This window comes from Cebidichthys violaceus, unplaced genomic scaffold (assembly GCF_023349555.1).
Source record: "Cebidichthys violaceus isolate CVI_PGR_0920_01 unplaced genomic scaffold, fCebVio1.0.p SCAF_10, whole genome shotgun sequence".
NCBI classification, from domain to species: domain Eukaryota; kingdom Metazoa; phylum Chordata; class Actinopteri; order Perciformes; family Stichaeidae; genus Cebidichthys; species Cebidichthys violaceus.
Window position 1 is genome coordinate 14,395,170 of NW_027176263.1, and position 25,505 is coordinate 14,420,674.

A 25,505-nucleotide genomic window follows, 5' to 3' on the forward strand; every position below is an offset into this window, starting at 1 on the left:
CAAAGTGCAAAGGAAAGTTCTCTTATATTTCAGTGCGAATCATCTGAAAGCTCCATCCACCTCCACTGTTTCATGGAACTTCAGTGGACATTTACATGCAAATGAAAAGCAGGCAATTTATAATCCCATTTACAGGCCGATCAGTTTCTTCACACAGCAGTGTTTTATGGTTAATCACGGTTTATCGCCAACCTTGTGGGCTGTGTTAGCGTTTTACGGCTAATCGGGATTTATAGACGCATACATGTCCATCATTATGACTGTGTGTGTATATCAGGCGAGAGGGGGGTTACTGCTATCGACCACATACTGCTGCTGTCCTCACTGTTTCATAAACCTCTGGGTCATATGCTTTTATGTATATTCATACAGTCTGCCTACTGCGTGTGTGTGTGTGTGTGTGTGTGTGTGTGTGTGTGTGTGTACTTTCAGGAAAGGCACAGTGGTAAAAACAACAGTGCTGGTGTTTATTGCCGGGTCACTTATGGGCTTCAGCAGGATTTGTGGGTCACCCGAGATGGTCATCGTTGGCCGCTTCATCACAGGGATTCACTCAGGTACACAAACACACACACACACACACACACACACACACACACACACACACACACACACACACACCTCTGTATCCACTGGGACATGTACACTATGCGGCCAAATGTATGTGGGCGCCCCAAGCGACGACCTCTGGTTCTTAAGAGTGAAGCCAATGTGGAAGTGTCTCAATCTTGCATTTTCTCTAATGGCCAGCAGGGGGTAACTTCTCTGGTTGCAAAAAGAAGTTAGGTTGTATAGAAGTCTATGAGAAAATGACCCTACTTCTCACTTGACTTAAACATGAGTTTATGGTCTCAACCGCTAGTTTCAAGTCTACAGCATGATGTTCATTTAGTAAATTATGGTAATTTTAGTATCAAACAGACAATAAAGCAGGGTATGCTTTATTGATCGGTATCGCGGCACAGAGGGCAACTGCCCATGCATCGATATTTGACACCCCAGGAGTGAGACTAGCAAGTAAAAGTAATGCTTTTCTTACATCACCGACTACCGTTTACATTGAATTCGCAGGACCGCATCCAACAATCCCATGTTTGTTTTGTTATTTGGTAACGTTCAGGCATCTATCTACATGCTTTGTTTGATTGTCCACATACTTTTGTCCATGTAGTATTGGCCCCTCTCTTGGCTCTATTTGCTCAGATACTCAGTAGTCATACTGCATTTTATACCTGGGCCTTCAGTGCTGTCCTAGTAGAGTTGAACCACCTCCTAATAACCTCATTATAACGCCACAGCTACGGGTTATTATTTGTATCTAGGGGTGTAAAAATACACATATTCGTATAAAACCGTTCGGTACAAGGCTTACGGACTGAACAATACGTTTGAATAATACTAGTGCATTTGGAAAATGCAGAAGCTTAAATTGTGGTAAATATAATGTTTTCGGAGGAGCCACTGCGCCCAATCTGGCAACAAACTGTCTGACACGCCCACCCCGGAACCACAACATTGTACGTACCCTGGTACGGCGCGTGTGTTCTGAGAGGCTACGATAAACTAGCTTAGCAGGAAATCCAACAGCAGCAAAAACGCTACACTCTCCCCGCAGAATTTAGCTGTTCCCTACAGATTCAAACAGGGCTAATCGCCACACAATCCCCATTTCCCCAGACCATAATTCTTGCTTTGTTAAAGAAAACAACAGCCCAAACAGAGAATCAAATGTCCGACGCTAACCCCACGCATGATGGGATGCTTCGTCATTAACGGACAACGCATATAGTCAAAATCAATGTAATTAACACAATGACAACTACCAGTCACATATATGACAACAAAGCATGACAAATCAATCCAGCAACACTGCAGCGCTAAAACATGTATTCCACCGCACAGTAAAGACCATGAGCCATTCAAATATTATTCACATCAGAGGGAACAATATTAACCGTATCATAAAAACGACACCATAGAAAATCTAACACAGTAGTAACGATACTGCAGATGTAAAAAAACAAAAAGCAGTTCACTTACCACAGATGCTGTTCACTTAAAGACAAAGTACATCCTCCTTTTTTTGTTAATGAAGAGTTTAATGATGCGGTTGTACAGTCCATCAGTGCGATTCAGTTCCAGCCAGAGATCCTCCTGCGAATGTGTTTGTTGAGTTGTACATCCACTCGGGTCTCAGCAAAAGTTTTCAAAAGCACCGTAGCTTGTAAGTGTCCTATGGTGTCGTTTTGTTGCCTTGCTTAGCCACCTCAGGTTAGCGTAGCGTAGCTCCAAACACCAAGACGCTCAGTTGCAAATAAAACGCATTCTTAGCCATAAAATGTGCAACTCTTTTCCGACGCTGTCAGCCAGAAATACCGTTCATACAAATCCTTTTCCTGGCTGGGTCAGGGCTGCTAGCTGTGGGGTTGGCCGACCCTTTGATACAATGTGCAGCTTTTCCTGAAATGTCCTTCTCCACAAAGGCGTTGCCAGTAACTCCGCCACCAAATCCGTCTCTCCTCCTCCTTCAGGCATTGAGTGTTAAAAAAACAAAACTAGGTAAAAAAAAATAACATCAAGCAAAACGCTAAAAATATCATAACTTCTTACATGTCTTTCAACTTGAACTCTTACTACTAATACTAACTTCTGCTAGCTAGCTTTCTGCTTCACTACAGTGACTCTAGCCCACTGACCAATCACGGCGCACTTTAATGCTGAGCTGCACGTTAATGCTGACGTACTTGTAGGCTACCTAGAATGTTCTGATATGTCAAAGAATACGCCCAATAAGTCAAACTAAAGATCTGATTGGTTGAACACGATGACAATCAACAATATCGTCCCCATATACTTCAATCTGCAAAGGCTGTCCAGCAGGCCTTGGGCCTCTCTTCTTACCTAGAGACATAGGGGTGAAATCTGATCGGATAAAAGCTCTACTTAAAACAAGCTGCACTGGATGCAGAGCAACAGAGGAGGACATTAGCTGTGCAATGAGAAAATAAGCTAATGGGAAAAAAATTATAATACTTGTAGCGTATTTATGAAAAATTATTAAATTATAAAATAGCTATAACTTTTTGATTCTGTTTAGGCCAGCAGAGAAGGCTTTGCTGGCCCTGACGGCCCACCACTGCTACAATCATACTATGAAGTCTTAGAACATGTATTATTAATCAGTGCATTGTTACATAGATCTTCTTCTTTGCTATATATTTCACTGCAGGCATCTCTCTAAGTGTTGTCCCAATGTACCTGGGTGAAATAGCGCCCAAGAACCTGCGAGGCTTCCTGGGTCTTGTGCCGAGTATCTTTATTGGAACCGGAGTCTTCGCTGCCCAAATCCTGGGCCTACATGAGCTTTTGGGAAAGGTAGTCAAACAGCTTTGCAACATTATTGTGCCTGACAAAGCACATCTTGGACGGATTCAATTTGACTTGAGATGTCCTGAAATGGCCACCATTCATTAGAAATGTATCAAGTGTTTCTCGTAAACAACCGATGGGGTGTTTACCTATAAAATAAATACATAAAAATAAAAAAAACACTATATCCATCATATCACTTTTGTATCACTGACTGGCAGACGTTGTCCTAACATTATCAGTGTTGCCCTTTTACTGCTGAGACCTGATGATGAGCGTTTCAGCATGTGTGTAAGTATGACTGCGTTGTATAACTTTTACAGGAGGAACACTGGCCCCTCTTTCTTTCAGTGGTGGTGGTGCCCACCTTCATCCAGTTGATGCTGTTACCATGGTTCCCGGAAAGCCCCAGGTACCTGCTGATGGAGAAGCACAACGTCCATGCCACCATCACAGGTCAGTGTTGTGGCACCACTGCACATCAAGAAGTGGTGCGTTATAGAAAGAAGAGAACGCTGCATTTTGCCAACAATTTCACAGAAAAAACAATAAAAGTGAACAAACTGATATCCCCCACTGTATGGGGGGGCGGTTAAAAGTAGTGAGTGAGGAGTCAGCAGGCAGTCAATGGCAGTTTATAACAGGTAATGTGTGTTTTGAGAAAGTTTGAGTCACTGCAACCCAGAGAGGTCCTTGAGGATGCAGATTTTATGCTATTATGCAGTTTGCTGCAGCAGAATGGAAGATTAGCCGTGGACGGACAGAAGTGCACACTCACTCACACACACACAGACACAAACAAATGTGTGATAGCATGATTCTGCAGGCGGAGATAATAATAATCAAAGCTGCAATGACTTGTGTTTCGTATGTGTTCTTGTTTCTGTCCATAATGTAACGTGACCATGCTGCTTCCTGTCCCCTGTCTCTCAGCCCTTAAGTGGTACAGAGCCAAGTGCAACATTCAGGCCGAGATCGAGGAGATGCAGGAGGAGCAGCGCTCCCTGTCGTCAGTGGAGACGCTGTCGGTGTGGAAACTGTTACTGGATGACACAGTCCGCTGGCAGGTGCTTAGTGTGATTGTCATCAACATCGGCATGCAGCTGTCCGGCATCGATGCTGTAAGGACTCTTTGAAAACTGAGTAATGTATACACAGAAGAAGAAGGCATTGGCTTGCTCTGCTGTCTGCCACAATGTATTTTTGATATTACTTAATAGCCTACTATCTTTACTAAGTCCAAATTTTAACCACAGTTTAAGGTGCTTGTCCATGGAGCAAATACTTTTTAGAATAGTCATTTCAAGCATTCCAGTCGTTGGTGAAGTCTTTTTTGACTTTGTCACGCCAAGTTTAAAATCATAAAGTCAAAAGAAATGTATGACCAAGTCTGTATATTTCATACAAAATTGTTCCAGGTCTAAAAATAAATACAACCTCACGTTGTGTCAATCACGTTTACACAATGACAACGCAACCTTTTATCCGCCATTAAAGTTTAGACTTTCTGTGTTTTTTCGCATCTGTCAGAGGCCTTTAGAGTTGTTTGACCACACGTCATTCATTCATTAGACCCGCTTGGGACCAGCGCTACCATTGCACCCCCAAAATTAATCCAGTTATGTCTCGTATTGCGAATTTTTGCAACAAATACAATAATAAAATGTATGGGACTCAGTGCGCAAGGTTTCTGTGCGTAACCTTTTTTTTGGATCACGAAAAAATATGTACTTTGTGTGCAAAGGCCTTAATTCATGTGACTTAGTCCACACTGACCACAGCTCTGCCAACACAACTATTAATGTTACATATACATACATTGTAACCTTGTAAATACCTTGGAAATTGTCTAAAAAATGGGGCCCAAAATACTCTGATCATATAAATTACTGTTACTGTCCGGAGGCGTGTAACAGGTGTTTGCTGCAAAACAGTATCAACAAACATGTTCTGTTTCTATATCCCCTCTTTGAGCTCGTTTACCATCAACTGTTAGTTGCGAAATGGTGTCTGTTAAATGGAGTCTTTAGGCTACAGTGATGAGCAGCACAAACTCCTGACGAAACAGCATCAGATGTTTTTAGTCAGTTCTGGCTCTTTTTGACTTTCCACTTTATCTCCCTCACTTCCCAATGGTTCAGTTTGCTCTTTCCCTTCCTTTGTCCGCCCAGACCACTCCCCCATGTTTCCACCGCTCCCTCATCTGATTGATCTAGCTTATTAGACAAGACACTGAGATGAAAGTAGGCCTAAATGATCCCTCATTGTTTTATAAGCCTCGTGTGGTCTCGTGAATGAAGCCAAAAGCTTGTGTCAACATTTTTTCTGCCCGTACGATTAGCCAAATTCCCCCTCTGAATTATGCCCCGGAGATTCATTAATTATTCAAATGATTACCAGGGCGCCCGGGCCAGAAAGTGCACACTGTAAGCACTGGAGCTGAACTCATTAGCACGCCCTTCTCCAGGCTGTATTTTTAGCTGCTAATTAGCTCTGCTGAAACAAAGTGGAGCAGTGCTGAAGCACGCACATACTGACAACAGCGCTGAGGATGAGGATGATTATGTTGGTGTTGGTGATGGAAACAACAATACTAGAATGAGAAGAAAATTAATCAATCAATATAACCAATGAGGATGACAGTGATGCGAGTAAAGGTGACTTTGGTGACCATAGTAACGAGGATGACAGTATTGATGGAGATGATGATGGTAATAATGACAGCCAAGATGATAGCCTACTATCTTACCAACAATGATGATGATAATAATTAGAATAGTGGTGACCATAGTGATGATGATGATGATGATTGTGATGATCATGGTGATATTATTGTTGATACTGGTGATGATGGTCAGGAAGACCAGAATACTGATGATACTCTTATACAACGGTAAAAATAAAAAAGTGAAAAAAAAACGTTGACCATGAGGATGACAGTTATAACAGAGATGGTGATCACGGTGATGAAGACATCATCATCACACCAATTATCATCTAGTGTTTGCAGCTATACCTACTAAAATAATGCACATCATGAAGCAGATAGCAAAAGCCCACACTGGGTGAGTGGAAGGTTTTGTGGATGGGTCCAACAAAAAGCCTCCTTTCTCCCCAGAGACCGCTGTTTGTTCCTTGTATGAAGCAAGAAGTCACTGTTCATTTATTTGTCACGTAACTTGTGTAATTCCGTAATGGCACCGTAGTTATTTTAACCCAAACAACAATCTTTTCTTAAACCCAACTAAGTAGTTTTGTTGCATAAAACTAACCAAGTAACTCATGATCTTTTTCTAAACCTAAAGAAATATATCACAATCTTTTCGTCTTGGTTATGTTTGATGATGATGCTGACAAACATAATCGCAAATCATTTACGATGTTGAAAATTATAGAGACTACAGTGAGGATAATAATAATGGTAACAGTGGTGACGATGACGAAGGTGATGTTGACAAACAATGATTGTGACTATGATGATGACAATGGTGACTGGCAGATGCTCGAGGTGATCTTCAGTCTTAAGTGCATGTGACAGTTGGCAAGCCTTGGCACAGTTCCTGGCACACCACAGGATATGTGTGTGTGTGTGTTTAGCTGTTAATGCCAGCCGTGTGTTTTAGTGTACTTACCTACCTGGTCCTCTAACCATCGTCGTCTGCCGTCTCCAGTTTATACCCCTCCCGTCCTGTCCTCCTCCCCCCTAAAGCCTCAAATTAAGTTGAATTGAATGTGAGCAAATGTCTGCCGTCTCTCTGTGGCAACGCCGCACCACCTGTGCAGAAGGTCCTAAATTTCTGCCTCTTCGTTTGGATATTAACACCATCGTATTTTTTTCTTCTCAAAGCATATGTCACATTATGGGGAGAAACATATTTTTACCTTTGCTTCTCAGCCAAACTGCTTACAGATGACTTGTAACTATTGGGCTGCTTTGGGAAACTGTTCACTCAAATCCAACTCGCCCGATACCACTGCTTGGTCAGTGGTAGTGGTGCACCAGATCATAAAACTCATAGTTTGGATCGTATCATGGATCAGAGTTACAAATCGGGAAAACCGCCGTTCATTGATGATCCAAATTGGCAGATACAGATCCCTTTGTTGTTTGATTTAAGCAGCTGGTCTACAAGGCTCCAGACTGTTTTATTTTGCCTCCGTCCCAAAAATCATTTCAACTGCTCTGAAGTCAGTGGAAATCCTCATAAATCCTAAATGTTACCTTTTAACTTTGTTATTGTAATTTATCATCTTTTTTTTTCATAAAAGAATGTCCTTCTAACAGCTGTATATATTCAAGTTTCTCACCAACACTACATTTTACGAGATTACAAGTGAACACATCATGGTAACGTTATAATTCACTGAACAGAGCCTTATTTAACCTTACGGAACCTTTATTCGTTAGCGGTGATGCCATAGTTACTAGCTTTTATTCTGTCAATTCAAACACGGATTGGTTGTTTACAATGAAACATTGTCAGAGATCGGTGATTAGAAAAGCATAAATTGCGATGTCCTGATCGCATATTTTACTAAATATTGGAGGATAAATATCGTCATTAAAACTGTATTTCACACTGTGATGGTTAACGTTAAATTGTATAATTAAGTTTGGCGCGCAACCGTATGGATCATGGATCCACAATGGCCCTATGCTTCAAACTCTGACGCTCTAGCGTCAGCTTTGGACCTGTCAGGGACGCTTTATTATGAATCCCACTGCTCTTCTTGGCAAGACCCGCCCTGTGCAGCACTCAAGCGCTAGCGCTAGGATTGGCCATGCGTCCATGCTTGCTGGACTTGCATACTGGTAACCTGATTTGTTCAGGTCCTATGCCAATGGCCCTGTCCTGACCCTAACTATGTGAGGTCTACGCCCAACCTTAACAAAACGTCTCCGCCTAAATGGTTCTTGCCAAGAAGACTATAGTGGGATTGAGAATTACGCATCAGGGACCGGGAGCCCGTTTCCGCTTGTTACATGCATAGCATCTTTTCAAAATAAACTTCAACGTAGGTTTACTTATTTTTACAGTTTACTTAGGCAACAAAACTACTTGGTTAGGTTTCGGAAAAGGGTTCAAATAAGTCATTATTTAGTAATTATTTTGCTTCAAATAAGTTTGTGTATTCATCACACTGAAATTCCATGTTTAAAGCGGTATTTCTCCTTCATTATTTTATTTTGGCCACATAGCAGCAGTAGAACAAGCTGCAAACACAGCATTGACATATAATTACCGTCAGATGATGTTACGTTATTTTACACACTAATTTTAAGCCAAACACCGAGCTTTTTCTAAACCTTACCAAGTAGTTTTGTTATTAGTGGAATTTGACACCCGCAAAACCGATGCTGGAGGGGTAGACCGTCATAGATTGAAGCTCAGGGCCGCTGACCAAACTGCCGTATTTGGCGAGTTGAGAGTGAGAACGTGCTGATTATTTATATTAAATGTGCCATGTGCCCTGTCACACAAACCTATGCTGGTAAAACAGAAAAGTTTAGAAAATTAAGAAATTTAAGTTTTCATTAAATGGAACTTCCTTGGCTAGTGGGCAAAGATTAAAGCTGCTTTGTTTAGGATTTGAGCACGTCTGACGTTGGCGCTTCTGTCAGAAGTGTCAAAAAAGACGAGGTGTGGCAGCAATGTCTACCACTTTGAACATTGGGAGGCCGCTTGAAAAATGTTTGTTTGTCAGCTGAAAGCTGACATTTTATTTATTCAACTTCACCTGCTAATGTCTAATCTGGTTTAATCCGACTGACAGAGAAAGATTCTAGATATTTGGTGCGGGTCACACCCATATAAACCTCTCTAAAAATCACACAAGTCCCTTTCATTTTTTAGTCTATATTTAACTCTACATTTTTTAACCAACTGACATGTGGTCACACGGGAAAATTATCTTTAGGCTTTTTTTAAATTCTGATTACAGCATCAAATGGATGTTACCTCACTTATCTTAAATTGCTTATTTTTCGACCACAGATCTGGTTCTATACCAATGACATCTTTGAGAATGCGGGTATCCCAGCACCAGAGATCCCGTACACCACAGCAGGAACAGGAATTATAGAGATCATCGCTGGACTCATTGGGGTAATCTTACAAAATAATATTTTTTAATTATGATTTATTGATTTGAGATAAGAAAAGAAAATGGATATCAATCTCATGACTGTGTGTTGCAGTGCTGGAGTCAGTATGTGGTTAGCCTAGCTTAGCATAAAGACCAGAAGCAGGTGGAAACAGCTAGACTGCCTCAGTCCAAAGTTAAAAAATACACCTAACACATCTAAAGTTCATTGATTAACATGTGGCTAACAACCTAATACTGATGCTTTTATAAGACCTACATAAGCAAACAAGACCAATAACCAGAATATTGACGATTTCTTCTTAATGCCTGTCATCAAGTCAGATTTCCGGCAAGATCAGGCAAAAAGCTTTTCAGCGTGCAGACCGCCAAAGTCTGCATTTACATTTTTAAATACAAAGTTTTGAGTTGAGGGCTACCTTAGCCAGTTAGGAAGCAGGAGCAAATTTTGCTTTAGAGAATTATTAATTTTGTGTTTATGGCTCATACTGGGGCAGGATCAGTGAAGAGAAAAGAGACAAAATTGACCGAAGAACAAGGAAAAGCTCAAAGGGACCAAATTGTCCCAGTTTTCAAAACACAATTAAGATACTTCTAATATTATAGTTGTTTTTAGCGCATATATATACGTTTATCATGTTCTGTCTCACTCTTATTTTATAGAGAACTGAGGCTTAATGTTTCCTTCTTAAAGTACTCAAAATGGTTACATTTTCGGTCGTGCACGGTGGAAATGCCAGCATAAACATTATATTAAAATGTCAAGATAGCCATATACAATAGCTGGCAGTAAATGTGTCACGGTTGGCCATTTATCTGGCAGCACGTAAGTCTGAAAATGCAAACAGTGTTTTTTATCTTCTGTCTGTTAATCTAACGTCCTGTCTTTATGCTAAGCTAGGCTAACCACATGCTGACTCAAGCTCAGTGCTTAAAAACAGACATGAGGTCGATATCCATCTTTACATCTCATTCTTACACGCCAATAGAAAGTCAAGTATGAATTCACGTGAATAAGCAACAGTCAGAGCAAGTTACGTACTTTATAATATAGAAAAAGACGGCTTTTGGTGGGCTGGTCCAACAAACAGGACTTTCAACTTTGGTTTTATGGTTGTGGCTTTTGTTTGTAACAGTTTTCCTAAACCTAATTACTGGGTTTGTTGCATATAAACTAAACTGTTGGTTTTGTTGCCTAACCCTAATTTTTGTTTTACACGTAATGTTGTTCCGAGGCCTGTACACAAAACCAATATATTGCATTTTGTGACTGTTTCACAAACTGTGTGTTGTTCCTTCAGATACATTAAAGCACACTGAGTTTTACTGAAAGTTTTTGCATCTATAGAGTGTATTCACAATGTCTTCTCCTGCAGTGTTTCTCCATAGAAAGGCTGGGCAGGAGGCCACTCATGATCGGGGGCTTTACCATGATGGGCATCTGCAGTGCTGGAATCACAGTGGCCCTCATTTTACAGGTGTGTGTGTGTGTGTGTGTTTGTGTCCCTAAAAGACCCAAACCTTTCTACTACAGGGAGATGTGTGGGTGCAAGGCCAAAGAGACAGCAAGCAAACCCCCCTCTCAGCAGCTGCTAATGTGCACTTTGAGCAGTCAGTCAGGCACAGTGGGAGTGTAGTTTTTCTCCCTGTGTGAAATTCTAAATCTGATGAAAATGACAGATGGGTACTTCCGGCAATTGCAATCACAGTCGACCTGAGGTCCACGGGTGCACAAAAAAACTTCAAATTGATTCTCCTGTTAAGAGAAATCAAAGCAGAAAATATAAAATCTCCATCTGTTGTCTCTTCTCCTTCTCCATGCAATATATCTTACATCATGCTTGGTATATGTTTAAAGGAATACATCTCTGCCAAAAGGACCATTTTTATATAATGATTCTCACTCCGAGCTTGAATTCTTGAAGATTTTTCTGGCACGTCTCTATGAAGGAAATCAATGTCAAAATCCGCGAGGACAAACAAGATCCATGCATGCGCGTGTGTTGAGGTCCCGCGCATTCAAATCAAACAGCTGAGCACATATTTTACTTGTGTGAGCAAAATTGCAGCCTGCGAGGAGAAAACCATGCTTTGAGCGTGAGGGGCATCCCATAGACTTCTATGATTGCTCTTCTGCTCGTCAAACTTTCACTTGCAAAGGTTTTTCTTTTTGAAAGTAAGTGGGCGAACCCAGTCGTCATTGTAGCACTAAATGTAATTGGTTACAATCCTCGTCTTTGGATTGGCCAGATATCACTCAGACGCTAGGTGTCGGTATAGAGGTGGTTTTCAATCCGCCACTGCACACTACTCCACTACATCTCAGAGGTAAATATAGTAGTTTTTACTCCACTCCACAGAGGTAAATAATGTACTGTACAGACACTATAAAACTTAATATGATCTTCTAGAATATGATGCATTGCTGTAGATTAAACTAACGAACAGTATGTAAAGGAATTAAAATCATGCAGCATACACGTTAATGCAGCAATATATATAATTGAATAATTGTGTTTCAAAACGCTAATAACATCGCAGTCTGAAAAGTTAACAAAACCTGTTACCTCTGAGATGTAGTGGAGTGAAAAGTACATTATTTACCTCTGACATGTAGTGGAGTAGTGTTCAGTGGCGGATTGAGAACCTACACTCTAAATTATTATATATATTTACAAAGGGTAATACAACCCAATACTTTTGCATTTAATTCCCAAAAAATAAAAGAATCACAATAGACATTCAATACATAATTGTTGCAGTTTATTACATGTTCTGAAATAATAAAGGGACATTTGTGTTACATCACAAAACTCACAATGTACTGCATATTTAGAAGAAAACTAATAAAATCGTCAATGAACAGCTTAACTGAACTCACTAGCATCAACAGTGTAACACTGAATTAAAATAGCATTATGAGTGAAACACTGAATTAAAATAGTATTAAGAACAGTGTAATAGAACTGCATCACAGTCTAGCTTGTTAACAAGTCTTATACACATTTATAGTTAATTTGAAGTGCATGAACTCGCACATGAATGAAAACAAAGAGAGAGAACACCTTGAAAGAGGACTTGACTACAGCATCTGGCTGGTATCCTCGATCTCTGATGACGAGTGACTGTAAAACAAACAAAATGAAAAATTAGAAACACAATGTTCTGATCTTCTGGAAAGTTCTATGACATCCAGGACAAACACACTTAAAATAAGCTTTGGGTGTGCAACTGTGGGTTTGCATGTGCCTATCACACATGTGTTAACATATCAGTGCAAGTCTTTGCAAAAAGCTAATACAACAATACCATACAGTGTATGGTATTGTTGTATTAGGGGGTATGGGGGACCTACGGGTGTATCTGGTTAAATTAACAGACTTGTCTATGTGATGAGCTGATTACGTTAGGTGAAGAAATGAAGCTAAGACAATGGACTAACGTTTAACAATAAAACTAGTTTGATTTGGTGTTAATGTTGCTCCTGGGATAACTCACATGTAACGTTACTGTTAGCGTTACCTTACCTGTTCATCCTCAGTGATTTTCGGTTCTCCCTCCATTTGGATAATCATCCTGTTTGCAGTCCTACAGTCGGTTCAATAAGAGCACAATTAAATACAAGTTAGGTTACTAACGTTACATCTTAACACTGTAATTGGTGATTAACTTTATTTATGTTAACTTAACATGCTATGCTGTTAGCTCGCTAACATTTCTAAGGCTACTTGAGCTCGAGCTAGCTAACGTTACAAAGCTAACGTTAGCTAGCAAAGTCTATGGACAGACGCGATGAGACTGGAGTGACACGTATTCGCGATGGCGCGACGCAAATGACACAAATTCTCGAAAAAATTAAACTGACCGACAAAAACATGTGTCGCTGCGACGCGATAGCCTATAAGCTTTGAGATGCTCCCCCTGTGAAAGTTTCGCGAGCAGAAGAGCAGTCATAGAAGTTGCGCACTAGGGGACGCTCCTCGCGCTCAAAGCATGCTTTTCTCCTTGCAGGCTGCAAATTTGTGGCAGGACCTCTACACACACGCACGCGTGGATCTCATTTGTGCTCGTTGATTTTGACATTGATATGCCTTCATACGTCTCCGTGGTGAAGGGAGGATCACAAAATAGAGAAGAGGCCACATTCAGTAAACAACGAAACTATATCAAAAACATCTGTTTCAGACTCTTGCACAAATCATGTAGCATAATCCAAGTCTTGTTTATCCAGTGGAATGCTCACCACTTTCCAAGCACATGCATTTTTCCCTAAAATCGTACTATTTAAACATTTGCATAAACAGTCTCACTCCTGTGCAGGTGTGTTACTCGAAAGTGTCCTGTTAATGCAGAAGTGTTAAAAGGTTCTTCATGAAATTCAACACTCAATGAGTTAAAAGATATACAAATGATCAGTTTTAAAGGGGGAGGTATTCCTTTAAGCCGCTGCAGGATTGTGCATGACTCCTGTTCCTGAAATTTTTAGATTTTTCAGTCAGCATATGGATACCACATTTCTTTCCTATCCTTTCATTGTATGTTATCTTTCACCTGGCCTAAATAATAAAAACTCTCTGCATGTTGACCCTTAATGGATCTATTTCATCTTCTCACTGCAGCAACACATTGTGTCCTTTAAGTTTGTTTAACATAGTGCTTCCAGGCAATTTAGAGTGCCCCATGCAGACATGAGGGCACAGAAAGACCCCAGCTTTTCTGTTTTCTTTTTTCTGTCATCGTCCTTGTTTCCTTCACTTTCCCCAAGTTGATAGGAAACAATTGGAAGTGAGGGAGGAGAGGAAACGAGCAGCAGGAGAGGACAAACACATCCCAGGTGTTTAAGAGGGGGAATGAGTGTGGGGAGGAACAGCTGCGTCGGTTTCACTTTCGCTCATCGGCACACACCTTATTCCTGCACATGGAACAACGGCATTACATCGCAGGGCCTTGCAGCAGGGCCTTGCAGCAGTGGGCGGAGGAGATGTTGGGGAAAGGGTGGAGTCGAATTTCCCATCAGAGAAAATAACTAAAATGTCCTGCTGCTCCTTCTTCCCCCGCAGGCTCACTTATCGTTCATGCGCTACGTCAGTGTCGGCTGCGTGGTCGGCATCATCGCCGGCTTCTGTATCGGCCCAGGCAAGTTGTTCTATAATGCATGCTAAAGGACCAAACTCAAGCTGTGCACACACATGTGATAGTGGAACCTCTTGTATGGTTATGCACTATTAATATTCTTCCATAGTGTAAACATAACACCATTAAACTGACCTGACCTAATTGTATTAAGTTATTCATTATATCACACGGTGTCACATTATGCCAGCTTTACCAACAGAAAAAAAGCACAGAACACTGGTCGACTACTCTCTACTCCCTGTATCATGACTGCAAATATTTCCTTCATTTATTATTCTCAATTATTTGATCCATAAAATGTTCAAACTAGTCAAATGTAATTATTTTTGTTTGACCAACAGTTCACAGTTTGCCATTTTGGCACACTACAAAAACACATTTTTTTCTTAAATTTGTTCTTGAGAAAAAGCTCCACGAAAAGTCTACGTCAGATTTGTCAATTGTTTAACACCTGTGTTCTTATCATGATGAGTCCCGTTGTCTTTGTAAATTGAAGGCGAGTGCCAGTTGATCCTAATTAGTGTGTAAAAACACCTGGCCAATCCACATAAAAAAGGCATGAGACTGCAGGGCTGTGTGCACAAACAGAAACTTGAAACGCCCCAAACAAAAGTCTAAAGAGGCTGGAGCACAGGACGCAAAGCGTTGTAAAATAAATACTTCAGTGGGAATGAATGCCAAATGAGCATTTATAGCAGCATCAGAAGTGGATATAAAAAACAAAATAAAACATTCATAGCATGCTATTACTCGTTATGTGTTGATGTGATTATTATTTTAAAAAGACGGTAATGATTTGTAAAATAATGAAAATAATTGTGTATATATATAAAAAATGATAAACGATGGAAATACTGTTGTCACTTAAATGCCATAATATAGTAGAACTTTAGAATTGATGAAAATGCAATAACCAATTATTTTGCACAAACACATCAGCACTCAAATGTGCATAAGTATGCTCTTGAGTGTGCGAGATTAGAACAAATCCCAAATAAGATATATGTGATATCCTTTAAATATTATAGTAGTCAGATCTAATCTTCCGAGTGTGGTCTTTACAGAGTACTCAAGTTGATTCCCAAATCTAAAGATTTAAACATTATCACCATTCCTACACAGTTCTCCAACCATGTATTGGATGCGTATGTATAGCGACATACTAAACATTATACCTGCCCCACCCCCTTAAAAAAAACTAAACATACTAAAACTAAAATGAAACTAAAAAGTCAAAAATATATTAAAATGTTAAAGGTATTACAACCTTGGATGCCACACAGCTGTGAATGAGCCAATCACTGTTTCACATATTGCCAACAGCTGATTCCAATTAGCCATTACAACCACTTCAGTGCTCTGACTGAACACCATGCTCCATTTACTAAAGCTGGAACCTTTGACTTTTGGGCTTTTGTTTTTCCTTAAAAAAATGACTTGTATGATGAATCAATGATGAAAATAGTTAAATTTCCTGTCAATTGAGTAATCAATTAATGGACTTCAGCATTTTAGCTCTGATGTAGACTGTCGGTAAAGTGGGCCTGTAGAAGATCCAGAGTTAGCACTCTCTCTGAAATTTTTAGATGTCAGTCATTCCAATTAAATCCTACATGTTACTGGTGTGGAGACACACAATATGCATGGAGAGATACCACTAGAGGTAATTTCAGATCTGATTGCAGCTGAGGAGGGATCATTTTATTTCTTTAACACAACAGAACTTTAGGTGACAAATGGCACCGCTGACATGGTTGGTCTGCCGAGGTACAGGTTGCGTTGTGTTATTAAATGGCTCCCTCTGGAGGTCATACCCTAAAAATTCTGTAAAGGTTTCTAATTTGAAGAAATGTAAGAGTCAGAGAGTGTCTCAAGCTATTAATCTTCATATTTACATACGTTTTGTCAATTCTGTAATGAGAACATTCATGAAAAGTGTTACTTGTTGTTCCACAGCGTCCTACACTGAGTGATACATATGCCTATTTATTCCCCCTAAGTAGTTATTTATGCGGACTAATCCATGTTCTATGGCCTCCTGTAAAAGACACAAATAATGCAGTTTTAATGGTAGAATATGATAATAAAATATTAGTAATATGCATTTTTTTGATATACGACTCTCCTGTCCACACACTGGCCCTCGCCCTATTAGCTGGTTCATTTCTCTAATTATCGTTTCATGAGCCTTATTGGTGCGAGAGATGATGAATGAACATGAATTATATTTTCCATACACAGCCACTTCTCAGTAGAACTGTTTTGTGACATATTCTAATAGGAAATTCATCTGCACTTCTTTTTTATGTATAATAAAAAAAAGAAAAACAAGTTACTTGATTTGTGAAGACAAAATGCTGCTTTAAGGCAAGACACTACAGGCAGACCATTGTTTTTTTCATGCACTGGTCCATTTTGGGATTTAGCCTTTTTTGCGCCTGTAGATTTCTACTAAATTCAACAAAAGTTATCATTAGATAATGCCTTATTTGCATATTTAAACATAACATTTTAGAAATCAAACAAAAAATATCACCTTAATGTTACTAATCAACTGGGGTTAAAGTTTCGTGGTTATATCTATTAGTTAAATTTTTTACCCTATTCACCTGTAGTGTCTTCAAAATGTCATTTTACAATCCGTCTCTTTAAATTTGAGTTATTTCTCAGACTCTAAGACCAGAAATCACTTCTTCTATAGCATTTACATACACCGAACTTTCCAGTTTCATTCCTATCTATATTCTAAAGAGGTTTTTTTTTTATTATTTTATTTTATTTATTGTGATAATAACAAACAACGAAATTCCCTCTGTAAAATACTTTGACTCTAATTCGTCAACAAAAGGAAAACAATAATTCGGAACCTGGCCCAATCGAATGGCCAAATTTCTGTTCTGGGAATTTATCCAAATTAGCACATTTAATTCTAAAACTTGTTTTACTTATTTTATAGAAATAAATAAAAACAAATTCTGCATAATGTGTGTCTATGAGTAATGAAAGACACAATCACATTGCATTGTGGGAAACAAGGGACTTTCGGTCCAAAAAAACGTTTATTTCAATGAGCAGTCCAACCTAATTCTTCAATTCTAAATTGGTAGCATGGACCTTTCAGTGAACTCATTCAACAGAAGTGTGTGATTTGTATTCATGTTTTTATTTGTTTGGCTTTGTTGCTGTTCCAGCGGGAGTTCCCTTCCTGATCACAGCAGAACTATTTAAACAGTCCCACCGGCCGGCAGCCTACATCGTAGGAGGATCACTGAACTGGCTGTCTAACTTCACCGTGGGCTTTGTCTTCCCCTTTTTACAGGTGAAAGCTATACAATGTGCTGCCCTGCGTGAGCTTTTGTCTTTCCTAAATGTCAATGCTCTGGCTTTTTAACAACCACAAATGTAATGTGATCGGAACTGGTAAATGTGATCTTGGTATGCTTCCAATCTTTGAAAACAATTTTTTAAAACTCCAATTAGAAACTGGGTGTCCCATCTGTAATGCTTGTGTGGCTCTCTCTGAGTGATCACACAGCAGCTTGGAAGATCAAATTATAGCTTACAGTGAAGACAGTCTGAAACTGAGAGACATTCCAAAATGTTGAAAAGTTCCATTAGCTGCATTTGTTCCATTTGCTCAAATGCAAGAAAAAGGATCGATGAAGTTGAATTAAATCAGAGTTTTGACTGTGTGGTTTTCCCACTTTTAAATTTCTTCTTGCAAGCCTGCATCTCTCTAAGAGTGTGTTTCCCATCTTCCCTTCTTTATTGTTAAAGAGATTGCTGTGACATCCACCTACCATTGGTCCATCTGTGTCATATGCTGAAGGGCTCTGACAAAGCGTTGGTATTTGACGAGTCAAGAGTGAGACTGGGTTGGTAGATCAGGATGCCATAATGGATCGGGCAGTATCCCGAGTTACGATATGATCACGTGGCGTTCACTTCTTATGGAGAGGATGGTAGACAATATAACACTATACTGTATCTGTTGACTGGGAGTTTAATTACCTTGAACAACTAAGTACAGTGGATGTGATGTGTGGTATGTGCTTGATTTTCGGGCCCTTCTGTATATGCATCTTCAAGCCAGATATATGGAGCTTTCAGAAATGTTTCCCAGTCATGATTACAACTTATTGTTTCCAACCTTGTGCTGCATCATACCTGTCCTGCCTCTAATGACCTGAGAAAAACATGAGATCTTGACCCTTTCCTTCAGCTTTGCTTTCTCTCTCTGCTTTTATCCAAAATAACTATTTTCCTTTTAGATCAATCACTTGTTTCATCTAATTTTTCTGTCCTTATCTCTCAATCCTCGATCCTCTATCCATCTGCCACATCTAACCATCAGATGTCAGCGGGGTCTTACTGCTACTTGGTGTTTGGCAGCATTTGTCTGTCCGTGGCCGTCTACGTCTACATTGTCATCCCAGAGACAAAGAACAAGACATTCATGGAGATCAGCCAGATGTTCTCCAAGAAGGAGGCAGTCCTAGAGACCCAGGGCCTGATCCATGTGGACCAGCTGAAACTGAAGAAGATGAATGGCTACGGTGGGTTGGAACATGTTTCACTGGAGTTCGACAGCTCTTCGTCTGTACCTTAATCGAGCTTAAGGTTCTCACTGTGACTATAAAACAATTAACAACTTCTACTTCACCATTGTACTGTTTTGATGTGTAGACATGAACTAAACACCACCTCATCTGAACTCAGTGGGCTCTGGTTGGGTGTGCTGTATGACAACAATTAATAGCATGCAGTTGTGGTATTTGCAACTTCAATCAATTTAATGTTTCAGTCTGTTTCAGCCATTGGGTCTTAATTTCATGGCTGTCCATTAGTAGTTAATGGCTGAGATCTGTGACCAAGGTGGCATCACTGGAAATAAGTCTGACAGGACAAGAAACACAAGCAGTCAGACATGTTGGAAACATACCTCCAGGTTGGGCATTCTGACGGAAATTCTCTCGCAGGTTACAAACTTATTTCCAGCATTGACTTGCTGTTTTTACTGTAGCTAAGCGTAGTTTTTCCCTGTTCAATAAGGGTTTATTAGCAACGTTTCAGGTGCTCCAACTTCAGTTTGGCTTTGTTTGTGCAACTTCAATGTATCAATGTCCAACCTTGTCTCCTAGAAAAATACGTTCCCATATAACTAAACCGGATTCAGTTTACCGTAGTAACATTTCGAGAAAAAAATATTTTTCCCCGAATTACAGTTGCAGTTTTAAACACGTGGTTAATGTTTTGAATTTAAACAAAAGGTATCAAAACAACTTGGTTAGGTTAAGTAAAAAACATTATGGTTTGGCATAAAATTGCTATGTTTATTACATTATTTAAGCTACATTAAAATAAGTGAACGTTAACTTGGTTTCACATGGGACACGAACAGAGCTCTCCTTGGTGAAAGTCTTGTGTGGACCTCTTCCATGCACAGACTTCTGCAGGCTCTCGTCGAATACAAACGTAATACACAATGTTCACAATGCAGTTGTGTTGTATGGAAACGTATTTTTTTTGGAGACTGGGCTGCAATGTCACCATGTTCCCAGATCTCAGCAATTACTTTGGCGAGTAGTTTGATCATGATGGACAAACTAATATAAGAGCCAAGTTGAAAAATCTGAATTGTGCTTTCTAAACTATCAAAAATATGGTTCCTTTCAACTTTTGACCATCGGTTTAATCTGTAGTGTTTACAATAAAATGTGCACCACTAGCTGTCAGCCACTACGTGCCTTTATCCATTGTTTGAATCCCAACACATGTCAACATGGTAACACAAAAGCCAACGAACAATAAATCAATTTTGTTATATAAACTATGGTTTGACTTAACAAAGTTATCAGAGCTTGTGAACCTTTTCAAAATATCTACTTTTGTATATTGCAGTAAAAAAAATGTCCTTGATGTGAAATCCCAATACGTTTGTTTTGACTATGTCATCTTTTTTATTTTAGGGTTATATCACTTGTTACTATTTTTTCCCTTGTCATTTTTACGAAAGTATCAGAGTACTCTATACTGTCTGAGTTGTACAGTAAAATGTGCTAAAATACTTATTGTACAAACAAACATATATAAGACTTTTTGAATTGTTTAAAGATAAATACATAAATTAAATAATATTGTAATACTGTGTCTTTGTGTGTTTTAACAACTGGTTTACCATCTCTCCAATAGCAATCTACATCAGTGTCATATCCAGCTCTGGGTAATATGTAGTTATGAGAAAACTATGAACTGCACAGCCCCTATCCTGGTTTTTCTTTTGCTTGATTCATAGTCAGATCTACAAAAGCCTGATTGTCTCCAAAGTATAGGACTGAAGAGTTTAAAGTTAATTTGGGCTCAAGTGGGGTGTGGACATTATGACTCTGACTCCAGCATACACTTGAGTATCAGAAGACCAAACAGCAGGTACAGCTAATTGGACAGCAGGCTAGTACTTATAGTAACATATTTATAGTTCAAAAAACAAACTGCACACTCAACCCAGAAACATTTACTCAAGGGTATTTTATTAACACTGACAAGATTGCACATACCCTCCAACAATCGCCACCTTAAAGTGGTGGAGGACCCTGTGACCATGGGAGTTGTTCCCAGGCAGACTGGTCTCATCCAGCATTAGTAGCAATACCTACATAAAACAATGTGCAGTAATTCGTAGATATCCCACAAAATGTTTTCGTATGTCATCCACGTAATCTTGAACCGGGAAGTATAAAGACTGTTAAATCACACACTGGGCTGGCAGGAAGAGAGGTGTATGGGTCCAACAAACAGCGATCTTTCAGCCAGGAGACCGCGGTTGATTCCCCATGTGAAATGAGAAATCAGTGTTGATGTTTTTGTCACGTAACTTGAGTACTTCCGTAACGGCATTCCATGGTTACTCTAACCCGACAATCTTTTCATAAACCTAACTAAGTGGTTTTGTTGCCTTAATCTAATCAATAAGTCTGTTGCCTAAACTTAACTGAATTTCCTGAGAAGACGGATGTTTATTTTAAAAAGACTACATGCATGTAACGAGCGGCGTGTTGAAAAATTATAACTTTTCATAGGATATCATACGAATCGTGTGAGGATACATTGTCCCAGGATTGCGGCCATACAAAGGTCAAACTAATTTTGTTAACGATAGTTCAGTTATGTTCAGTGTTTTAGTAAACCATGTCAGTATGCACAATACCCAGGGACTAGCTCAGCTAAATAGAATGCAGTCATTTATTAATATCATCAATTACACCACCTGTGTAAAACCATGTCAAGTTATGTTATGTTTTCCTTTTCTTAAAATCTTTCATTTTGGGGTTTCCCATTTTATTTTGTCACTCACCTTTCCCTCTTGTTTCCGATAACTTCACTTCCTGCAGCTAACCCGAGGCTTTATCTAACTCACACAATTACACACACATCCTTGTACATGTATCTTTGTGAGGACACTCTAACCCTTACCGTGACCATGTCCACAACAACCCTTATGCTAACCTTAACCATCATAATGACAACCTTTACCCTTTTGCCCAACCCAAACCTAAACTAACCCTATTTTAACCTAAACCCAACCTAACCTTGCCAGTGCCTAAGGGACCAGTTCTTTTATCATCTGTAAAAAACCTTTTTTAAACCTACCTCTTATCTTCCGATTTTTACTTTTCTTATCCCTTAGCTTCCTTTAATTCACTCTCCTCTTATTTATCTCTTAGACATTTTATGTCTTTATATTTTAATCCTGAGAGTTTTACCTTTCCTATTGTTCAGATTATTTTATTGTCTTTATAAATCTTATCCTTCTTGTAAGCTTTATTTTCCCAGGTTTTATTGATGTTTATAGGGGGATTTTAAAACTCTGAGCCTTTTTAGAAGGCTGTTCTTTCACAAGGAAGCCACGTCCCTAACCCAACCTAACCCTATTCTAACCTAAACCTTAAAGCCAGGTTTAAACTCTCAAACAGGCCTTTGAAGAAGTATGTCCTGTCTTAAAAAAATGTCCTCACTCTGAAGGTCTAAAACTCAGATTGGTCCTCACAAAGATAGATGTACAGGTGTACACACACACACACACACACGCACGCACACACACACGCACACACACACACACACACACACACACACACACACACACACAAACCATGTTGACCCATATTGCCCAACACCAAACCTAACTCACTCCTGACCCTTAGTGGTCAGAAAGGGAATTACTCTACTAGTCCAGTCTAACAAAGAGACACTCCAACAGCTTGTAGATGAATAATGTTAGACAGTGGTGAATTGTTGAATACACTGAGTACGCTAAATATACAGTGTGTTTGCATGTTTTTGATGTGGGACACACCTGCCACCTGGTCGCATGTGAATGCAGTATGCTTTTGATGTTTTTCCTGGTACAATTTGCCTAATGATGTTCAAATCTGTGTCTAATTCAGAACAATGTGTTTCATCAATCTATACTACCGTGTTGTCTCCTCCCCCTCTCTCTTTCCTTCTCTCACACACAGAAGCCACCCCACACATCCCAGATTTGTAATTAATGGCAGTGCCTCTGTCACTAATAAGCATTCTGGTGATCTTTAAAGTAGTGTGCTCCCCTCCGGTCATACAAGCCTTTCCGCATGTGTGTGAGTCCCAGTGTCCCTTGCCAAGTGGCTGTCAGTGGTGCTGATAGCATCGCAGCAGGGAGGCACAGGACAGTGACAAATGTCTGTTATCATGGAACAAGGCCGGTGACAGATAGAGTGGTGACAACGTCACTGGATAATAAAACTAGATGGATGATCCAGCAGCAACAGCTCCACTACAGCCGCTCACAGCTGCTGTTATTAAAACCAGAGAGGAAGAACAGAACATGGGGGAAAACAGGGCTACCAAAGCAACCAAATCAGCCCACAAAAGATACAAAAAGATCACAGCTAGCAATTTTACACTATAGAACTTGTTAAGCCATGAAAGCAAATACAAGCCTTTCAACCAGGAGACCGGGGTTTGTATCACAAAGAGTTGTTGAGTTATTTTGACAATACATGTTTTCTGTACTTAGCCCAACCATGATGTTTTTCTTAAACCTAACTTAAGTGGTTTTGTTGCCTAAACCTAAGCAAGTATTTTGTTGGAATTTACTTCATTGCTACCTTAGTAAAGCGCCATAGTTCGACTCGCCTAGAAAGTAACACCAAGAGTACTGACCAAGCTACACCGATTACAATTGAGGGTTTCCATCAGTCTAGCGTCACACGCGAGCATTTCCCGATCCACACTCCATTCCAGTTGGTAGCCCCAATGCACCATAACGTTGTTTTCCAGGAGTTCAGTGTCATTTGGCTGTTTTTGCACTCGTTGGAAAACAAATTAAATACATGCGTCGGATTTCCTTGCACAACCTTAGTAAACCAGCTGAAGGTGTGTACGACCAAGTGGACTGGAGTGTGGAACGAAAACGGGAGCGTGAGCAGTCGGTGCACCTGCTATGTGTACAGTCCACTCGCCGGTCACAAATGGGTTTTTTTGTACTGCATGCGGACGACCACATGCAAACTTGGACAGATGACGATATTTACACTAATGGACATGGCAAGTAGGAGTTGACCTTTAGAAAAAACACTAACAGATGCACATGGAAAGTCGGAATGCAGAGAAAATGACGCTCTATCCAGTGGCTGTAGGGTGATGCAGCTAGCTTAATTTATCCTTCTACGTGAGCACAGATTGCCATTAATCTCTGAAACAAGGAAATCTCTCCTCCGTGTTCTGGATTTACAACCTCACTCTCTCTCATAATTCACTCCTCAAACTACATTTTTTTTAATTTTGCGTTTCCCTGTTACCTGTCTCTTTTTCTCTGCCGTCTGTCTCTCTCTCCTCCCCTCTGTCCTCTGTCTCTCAGAGCTGTTGGTGGCGGCCGTGTAAATGTTCTGGCAGATAGCTGATGAATTTGGCACTTCTTTGCTACAGGCTGTAAGTGTTTTGTCACAGAGTGTGTTACGACTGGGCCGGCCTATTCTTTATCCTTTAGCACCGCGCTGCCACACAGACAGACATGTGAATCATTTCAATGCTGCTGCTTCACTTTACGCCCTTCCTTCTGCAGGTTTACCTTTATAAGGCTGGACCTTCTCATACACACTGCAGTGATGGAGCAATGAAGGAGACTTTTAAAGTTAATGTCATATAACAGAGTGGACCCATCAAAGGGCTCCGAAGGGGGTCTTAAGATAAACCTGAGAGGTCGGAAGATGATTAAAAAGATTGGAAAAGCCTGTTTCATGCTTTTCTCAAGAAAAAAAAAATGTATTTTCTCACAGCAAGCCAAAATGGGAACCTTTGACTGAATGTATGTCCACTTTAAAGCAACGACAAGGAGAGTTTAACTGGTTATGAACCAGTCTCAATGGAAACTGATGCCTCTATAGGACCTACATAAGTTACCGAGACCCTCAGCAAGAAGATTGGCTATTTGTAATATAGTCATTGACCGAAAAACAAGTGAAAGCTAAAAGACCGCTGAAAAACTGTTTTCCAACTTATTTTGTAAATCAGGTGTTTTTTTGGTGGACGGAGGCTTCTTCAAAAAACATTTGGAAACACTACCGTGTGCACAAAAAGACAAACAAACATGGAGAACATGATGTAAATGCTGCAGTATTGTTGCTTATTCCGTGGAGTAATTGTTTTGTCTGACAGCCGCAGACCATGTGTAGAGCTTTAGAGTTTTATTTACATAGCTCAATACCACAAATCACAAATTTGTCAGGACACCGTCACTTTCAGATGAGATAAAACTTTCCCAAAAAAACTTCATTCGGGAAAAAAAGCTCAGGAAGAGCAACAGGACGGACTGACATGCAATAGATATTGTACGGAATATACCAACATAATAAAGT

The 25,505-nt window shown here is 39.9% G+C and overlaps 1 protein-coding gene across 1 annotated transcript in view; it reads left to right on the forward strand.

Annotated features, from left to right (window-relative positions):
* Window positions 1-19,303, forward strand: part of slc2a15a (solute carrier family 2 member 15a) — a 30,804-nt gene extending 11,501 nt beyond the window's left edge. The window contains exons 4-12 of the mRNA XM_068718242.1: window positions 433-557; window positions 3,230-3,375; window positions 3,693-3,825; window positions 4,303-4,490; window positions 9,366-9,476; window positions 10,851-10,952; window positions 14,535-14,610; window positions 17,802-17,929; window positions 18,965-19,303. Of these exons, the coding sequence (XP_068574343.1) occupies window positions 433-557; window positions 3,230-3,375; window positions 3,693-3,825; window positions 4,303-4,490; window positions 9,366-9,476; window positions 10,851-10,952; window positions 14,535-14,610; window positions 17,802-17,929; window positions 18,965-19,219 (1,264 nt within the window). The 3' untranslated portion in view covers window positions 19,220-19,303. The remainder of the gene's footprint in view (window positions 1-432; window positions 558-3,229; window positions 3,376-3,692; window positions 3,826-4,302; window positions 4,491-9,365; window positions 9,477-10,850; window positions 10,953-14,534; window positions 14,611-17,801; window positions 17,930-18,964) is intronic.
* The last annotated feature ends 6,202 nt before the right edge of the window (window positions 19,304-25,505 follow it).